At 42.7% G+C, this 8,008-nt stretch overlaps 1 protein-coding gene across 1 annotated transcript; it reads left to right on the top strand.

Moving 5' to 3' along the window:
- Positions 1 to 3,988: 3,988 nt before the first annotated feature.
- Positions 3,989 to 5,054, top strand: LOC103651760 (SWI/SNF complex subunit SWI3D). Its single transcript, XM_020550716.1, has 4 exons — positions 3,989 to 4,077; positions 4,152 to 4,693; positions 4,863 to 4,928; positions 5,029 to 5,054. The coding sequence occupies exons 1-4, from the start codon at positions 3,989 to 3,991 to the stop codon at positions 5,052 to 5,054; spliced, it is 723 nt and encodes a 240-aa protein (XP_020406305.1).
- Positions 5,055 to 8,008: the final 2,954 nt, after the last annotated feature.

Genomic DNA, 8,008 nt, shown 5'->3' with positions numbered 1-8,008 from the left:
AGTGTTGCTGGGACGGATGAGGATTTAGGTAACAATCCTCCTCAAACAACCCTGTGGTGGACCGTCCGGTCGGATACGTGGACCGTCCGATTGGATACGCGGACCGTCCGGCTGCGTGTGCGTACTGTCCGGCCATATGGCCGGATTGTCCGTGATCGTATGCGGACTGTCCATCGCTGTATGCAGACCGTTCGACTGGGTAGTTTAGGGCTCATGTGGCAAGTGGCGGCTCGGACACATATCTCGGTAATTCATTAAAAATGGGACCGACCGTTGCTGGCTAGGACGGTCCGCGCTCACGTGCAGTCGTTCCGGACATGCGCAGATCGACAAATTTATCACTAATGTGCGTGGGAGGCTGTTGTTGCCGAGGGTACATGTCCATCAGCATCCCATAAAGGGGTTGTGACTCGTCGTGACAACATGTAGCCGATGAATTACTTGTGTTTTCCCCCAGTTTAACCTCGTGTGAAGGAAAATTTGCAATAGTAGACTTATCAAATACACACATTAGCCTTTTATAATTATTTTGTATACCCCCTACGATATGTTGCATTTGCTCTCGTTGTTCGTCTATGTAAGCTTTTAAGAGATTGGAGCTCATTGGTGTCACTTACATTGGGGATATTCGTAGTAGGTCGGAGCGAAGCCAGATCTGTCGCCCGTTGCTGAACGACTTTATTGTTCCTGTCCACCTTGAAGTCGGCCAAGAATTTCGCCTTTGCTTCCTGGATCAGCTGCTCCTGTCGCTCCTCGAACAGGAGCTGTTCTTCAGCCAGCAAGGTTTCCCATGTCCGCTTGATGATATTGCTGGTGGAAACTCCAGAGCTATCCTTTGAACCGGCCATTGAGGGCCGCTCTAATTGGTCTATATGTGTTTTCCCCAGCGGAGTCGCCAAAAAGTGTGTTGACACCTTTTCGGGCGCCAATCACTATAATGAGAACCGGTGGCGGTGCTCTCTGCACAGGCGCGGATGGTCCGCGGCTAGGGGCCGGACGATCCGTGACTTGACGTAGGGCTAGGGTTCCCTGCCTGACGTGCCGGATAGTCCGCGCCCTAGGGTCGGACAGTCCACGCGTGCGTAGGGTGGGGGAGTTCACCGGCGGCGCCTGGATCTCGCTCCCGGGTGGGACCCCGTCGAGGAGGAGAGATCCTAGGTGTTTTCTAGGCTCGACAGGCCGACCTAGACTCCTCTGATCGACGCAGAATCGAGGAGAAGTGGAGAATTAGGGGATTGAGAGGCTAAACTAGAACTAGACTAGAACTACTCCTAAATGTACAAGATAAAATGCGAATTGTATTGATTATTGATTCGATTGTTGATGATTAATCGGCTGTTTTCCTCTATATTTATAGAGGAGGGGGCTGGACCCGTTACAAACTAATCTCACGAGCTAATCCTGCGAATTTAGGTAACAACTGTAGCAAGAAATTTGGAACCCTAATTGGTTCTGCGCGCGGACCGTCCGGTCCATCATTTTGATGCTCAACAAATCCCTTCATCTTTCTCGGCTGCAATCCTCACAATATTTAGATTCTCCTTGTAGCCAGATTCTTAGAGAAATTCACCATAAAAAGCCGAAACAAATAGCCCCTATGGGTGCATGAATTGGAGTGGGAAAGGAGGGAAAACACCAGTACACTAGACTGCTCTTGTGTCAAACCGAAATTTGTAGTTCCCAAAGGGTAAATTTCATTCAGCATACAACAATTTGGCAAATGTGTGAAAATTATCCTAACAACTTATAAATGGTTCAAACAGGTACGTTACCTTGTATTGGCAAATTGGTGCATGTATGTTACAACGTTGCTAGTGTGATAAAAAAATATTTATTCAAGTACTAGACGCTAGCGATAATTGCGGGTTTACCACACATGCAATATCACTACTAGAAATATGCTTATTTAAGACATACATTTTAAGACAGATATCAGTGTAATTTGTAGAAGCGTCTTTTATCATATGGTGATGAGTAAGCTAAGACACTTTGTTAGTGATCCGTCTTAAATAAAAGAAGTGTTTTGAGACAGTTACATCGTAAGAAATGTCCTATATTAATTTAAGACAGATTGTTATTGAAAACCGTCTCAAATAAATACACCTTTTGAGTCATTAAGATTGCAACAATTGTCTTAGATTTTGGTCAGTATATTAGACACTTTTGTATATGAAACCATCTCAAATAAAGATATTATTAGAGTCGTCTAGACTATAAGAACTGTCTTTGATTTTAGTGAGTATCTAGACACTTCTAAATATGAAACCGTCTTCGTATGATATTTCTAATAAAGACGTATTGTGAAAAAACATAGTAAATATTGAATTTGGCTTAGTTTGGCGGTATATTTGATATAAAATGTAAAACTTATCTGTACAACTTGATATATATATTAAAATGGATCCACATGCGACCCGATCATTAATGTGCCACACAACAGACCTAAATCATCATTTTGTTTTTTTCCTGTCATTTACGTACGAAGTGGATTAGGGTTAATTGTTGGATATTGTGAGTTAGATGTGCCATTTTCTTTAAGTGTGTAACTATTCTTTTAATAGATGCATGAGAAAGATAGACTAATACAGGGGCATACACTACAACATATGTAGTTACGTATTGTACCATTTTCATGCTCTGTGTTGTTTGCTTCTCCGCGGCCTGCACCGTTGATGTGCACACAACGATGCCCTGCTACCTCCTCCTGGACCCCTCCGTGCACACAAGGAAGCTCTGACGCCCTGCCCCTAGGTACGAACTCCCTCCCCCGAATCGCTTAACTTTTCTCTCGCCTCCGCCCCACCTCAGATCAAGATCAAGCCGTTGGGCCCACTCTGATGACCCAGCCCCGAAATCCCCAATCGAGCTCGATCGGTGCCCGTCGATTCCACCAGATTGGACCTCCCACCGCATTTGAAATCCTCGTAATTTCCAAACTCATGCATCTGGAGGTTTTGCGGCTCCGGCTCTACCCCTATCCCATAGGGTTTCGCGTTTGCATCGGTGATGGGGGACACCCTAGCCGCCACCGTGGCAGCGTCACCAGCTTGTTCCGCGCAGAAACAGAGATGCGGCAATGATGGCACGGGCTGAGGTGGGTGGCGAAGATCGTGATGGTGTTCGCGGCGGTCAGGGAGGTGCATGTCGAGATGGAGCCCACTGCGGAGGAGCAGGCGCTTCCGGTCGACGCACGAGAGACGCCGTCCGTCGACTTTGAGGGGCCTGAGGATCTGTTTTCGGGGAGGGGGTGCACGTGGCCGTCGAGGATCTCAGGCTCAACCATGCCCAGGACATAGCTATGGGGTTTCACCAGTGGCGGAGGACGGAAAAGATTGAAGGTATGGCTAAATCTAGCATTTTTTTACCAAATTAGCTTATTATATGATTATGATCGTCGTCTAATGTATAAATAAAAAAATTTATGATAAATACAAAGATACAAATGAAGTTAACTGACTAACCGAGTGATAACACGCTTTAATTTCATCTAGGAGAGTAAAAGTTTGCAGCTCCTCTATCACCGCCATCGGACCAAAATGTCAGCAAATCTACAATCAGCCACCATCAATTGTTTACCGAAGTATATTAAGCTATTAAACACACATGCCAATTAATTTGTAACACAGTTCGTGGCAATTGACACTCGTTTCTGTTCAGGTCATTAGTCATTCAAGGAGATAGGAGATGCGCTGGCGCGCTGGCCAGCTGCCACCGTCACGGACTCGATGACAATTTCAGTACTCGTGCTTGGCAGTGAATGGACAATCGTGGTGTCATGAGAGACGAGTGCAGGCAACTAAACGATTACGTAGAGTAGCAGCTCTCGAGGCCTAGTAACTGGTAATAGTTCCTAACATGTGTTTTTGTTCATTCTGTAGCCACCGATGCTGAGTTTCTTGCAGTGAAACTTTATTTTCTTCGATATGCTTATGGTACATAGTGATTTAGGCATAACAATCAATAAGAATTTTAGAGAGCTATATCAGAGATGTCTCCTACTCTCCAACAAGCAACTGAACACTATTTTATTCTTCCAGATCCACCAAGTGACCTCAAAGATCCGGCTTCCACTTTCAGGTAATGTAACTTATCGTATGACACTTGTTTGGTATAGACCTAAATTTTATACTGATTAAAACTTGGACTTGTAGCCCTTGCGCAGGCGGTGAGAGCCAAGAAGGTGCTGATACTACTCAAAATATGAATGATACCGATAAAAACAACAGCGAAAGGGAAGAGAGTGATTTAGCTCTAGAGAAGGAGAGTGCTACATTCACCTCACAGAAGCAGCACCTGGAAGAATTATCTGACGCAAAGGAAACATTTATTGGAGGTCCTGAGGCAGAGGCCAAATCCAACAACACAAAGGATTCTGACAATCCAATTGCTAAGGTGGGGAGCAGTGTAGCATCTGACAAGATGAGAGATGGGTGCAATGCTAATGCCATTCCGTGTCCTGCTACTTCAAATCATACAACTGAACACAGCTCCATAGCTTCCCAGGAAGCCAGTCCAGCAAGTACAAAAGACACAGCTATCCCTGAACAAGTTGAAAGGCCAAGTTCTGAGGAATTACTAGCTGATGTTTCACTTCCACAAGGGAAGGTAGAGCCGAAGAAGACTGAACCTGCACCTGCTGCCTCGTCTAATATCCAACAGCATGGGTGCAAACAAGCTGGAAATGGCAACACTGGTACTTCATTCAACCTTATACATTATTTTTCTTGATTAACTGACCTTATTACTCTTGAACTGAACTCTCTTGGGTTATATTATATGGAAAGCGTAATGTAAATGCAGCTTAACTTTCTTGTAAAATATTTTCTGTGATGTACAAATAACTTGGTCATATGTGATCACAGAACCTAAAAGCAAGGAAAACACAGCGGCCGATGATGACCCCATAACAAGGCTACAGCGAGCGGCCGGTACTGCAATATGTCACCTAACTTGGTTTTATCTTTTGGTCATGAGGCAGGCTGCACTTGTTCAAATGAGTTTTTGTATTAACAAACGATATGGTTTCAGATGATTACTCTTGGAGGTTCTTCTGAACTAGACTTGTTGATTACATGGTCCCATTTTCACAAGGTGTTGTTTTCAGTGTGAGGCTTACAAAGAAAAGTTGGAAAAACATTTCCAATATACATGTACAGATAAAAGGTATCATTTTCGTCCTTGCTATCATCGCTACTAGCTTAGTCTCTGTGCATATCAGAAAGAAACATGGTGGTTCTTCGATGTGAAATCGTGAACATTAAAGTATTCTATTGATGGTTTAGGGGACTATCACAATATAAAAGGCTATCAGGAACTGCATGTAATCAGTTTTAAACAGCACCATTTGGAACCGGTTTGCTACTAAATTAGATCAGTGTGAGTGGTTAGCCTGGCAACCTAAATAACCATTGTTTTGTTATTACTGAATACATAATCTTTTGCAACAAACAACACTAACAGAAGCTGTTGTGGCTATTGTGCTGTTGCAGCTGCAGCCGAAGCAGTAGCCTGCTGAACATGCTGACATGTTATTGCGGGTGGTCAAGGCTCAGGATTCAGAGCAGAAGATGCACAGAAATACTGGTGAATGATGCCATCGACGATGATGAATTGATGAAACGATGGATGATGCCATCGATGAAAGATGGAATGGAACTCAAATTTTGGTGGTCGCACAAGTGTGGAGACATGAATTTATATATACATAGGCTCAATGTTAGCACAAACAGTTGATGAGCAAGTTTAAATTTAGAGTACACTTATATATGAGTTATTTGACAATGCTTATTTATGAGATATTGAATGGTATTTATCTATATTATATTAATTATAGTGTTATTAAATATATGTGTATGTATTTTTCTCTTTTAAATTATTATAATGTGGTAATTGAAGAATATACTGCCAAGTAAGTCGTTTCAAATCTTAATAAGATATTTCTCAAAACGTCTAATATCAGTCTCCTAAATAAGACGGTTTTTAAAACGTCCAATATCAGTCTCCTAAATAAGATGGTTTTTCTGTTGCGAGTGTCTATTATTATAGGATATTCTAGTCAGTTTGATAAATACTTTGTGACTTATAATGTTTGTATTTTCGACAGTTCTTTAGAAAAAGTGTCTTAAACAAAACATAATTTAAGACGGTTTATTGGACAAAATGACTTAACAAATTCCTTTTTTAGACGGTTATAAATTAAAAATGTCTTATTTAATATCTTTTAAGACGGTTTATAACCATCTTAACAATGGAACATCTTTTACGACTCCATCAAATTTGGACACTTCATAAGCGTCTTAATAACTAAAAATTAACTATCTCATATAACACGATTTGTAGTAGTGTATGTGGGAGATTAGTGCCATCTAGTTTAAGATGGTCTTATTAGTGCATATCAGTGATATGGATCCAAGGTACCTCACTGCTCCGATAGACGCCCAGTAATATCAGAATGGACCGATAGCTAATGAAGATGAGACTCGTCCGAACTAGAGAATGCACCAGACATGGTGGTCAAGCAAAATGATGTGAGAAGGTTGGGCACCGCCTTCTATAAGATACGATAGCCATTCTATTATATATTTTTATAACTAAATATAAAATGTATCAGTAAGCCGATCAACATATATGTATCCCTACCTCTAGACTATACAAGACGGGATATCAGTGCCTGATAACACACAACCTCTTATAAACTCTAGCATGCAAGGCAAAAAGATCCAATCCAAACTAGACATAGGGTACTGAGTATTTGAACTAGTATAGATATGTGCCCCATGAGTTACCCTTCTGATTTCATATGCATGATATGTTGACCTTCATTACCATGATCAAAACTCTAACAGTTAGTGTGCTCTACCTTTTGCATCTCACATGTTTGTTTTAGATGAACTTATTCTACAACTTCAATGACATATGAGAAGATGCAACCATGCACTGGGATAATATTTGCAACCTAGACTTCATCGCAGGTCAACATGGAAACCTATATCTATATAAACCCAAGCGACCTATGTAGGAGGAGGAGGAACTACCTTCCATTTGTATGTTCCTCATAAGACTTGAGAACATTATGGATGTTGTTGCATTGGCGCTGGCATGCCACATGGACCTCTACGTTTGTAAGACCTTTGAAAGTCGCCTAGAGGGGGGTGAATAGGCAAATCTAAAATTTACAACTTTAAAGAACAACTACAAGTCGGGATTAGCGTTAGAATAAAACCGAGTCTGAAAGACAGGGTGAAAACAAATCAACCAAGAAATAAAGCGAGTGACACGGTGATTTGTTTTACCGAGGTTCAGTTCTTGCAAACCTAGTCCCCGTTCAGGTGGTCACAAAGATCGAGTCTCTTTCAACCCTTTCCCTCTCTCAAACAGTCACCTAGACTGAGTGAGTTTTCTCCTTAATCAATCGGGTCACTTAGACCCCTACAAGGACCACCACAACTTGGTGTCTCTTGCTTTGATTACAAGTTGCTTGAGAACAATAATGGAGGAAGAAGAAAGTGATCCAAGCGACAAGAACTCAAATGAACACGAAAATCTCTCTCTCACAAGTCACTAAGTGTTTGGAGTGGTTTTGGACTTTGGAGAGAATTTGATCTCTTGTTTGTGTCTTGGAGTGAAGTCTAGAGCTCTTGTATTGAATGCAATATGCTGGAAACTTGGATGCCTTGAATAGTGGTGGTTGGAGGGTATTTATAGCCCCAACCACCAAAACAGTCGTTGGGGAGGGCTGCTGTCGATGGGCACACCGGACAGTCCAGTGTGCCAGCCATGTCACCCAACCGTTAGGGTTCTGACGGTTTTGAACGTTGGAGCTCTGACAGCTTGGGCCACCGGACAGTCCGATGCTGCACCGGACAGTCACTGTTCACTGTCCGGTACGCCTTCTGGCGCTGCTCTAACTCTGCGCGCACTGTTCACGTTGTCTGCCGACCGTTGCGCTGGCGACCGTTGCTCCACTTGGCACACCGGACAGTCCGGTGAATTATAGCGGAGAGCGGCC

The sequence above is a fragment of the Zea mays genome, chromosome 3 (genome assembly GCF_902167145.1).
Source record: "Zea mays cultivar B73 chromosome 3, Zm-B73-REFERENCE-NAM-5.0, whole genome shotgun sequence".
NCBI classification, from domain to species: domain Eukaryota; kingdom Viridiplantae; phylum Streptophyta; class Magnoliopsida; order Poales; family Poaceae; genus Zea; species Zea mays.
The sequence above is the reverse complement of the archived record's forward strand: the minus strand, read 5'-3'. Positions and strand labels throughout refer to the sequence as shown.

Excerpts from the sequence above, each read along its gene's own strand:
- LOC103651760 (XM_020550716.1), top strand. The coding sequence starts at position 3,989 with ATGTCTCCTACTCTCCAACAAGCAACTGAACACTATTTTATTCTTCCA. Across the intron at positions 4,078-4,151 it reads GATCCGGCTTCCACTTTCAG|CCCTTGCGCAGGCGGTGAGA; the intron begins GTAATGTAACTT and ends TTGGACTTGTAG. Across the intron at positions 4,694-4,862 it reads AGCTGGAAATGGCAACACTG|AACCTAAAAGCAAGGAAAAC; the intron begins GTACTTCATTCA and ends ATGTGATCACAG.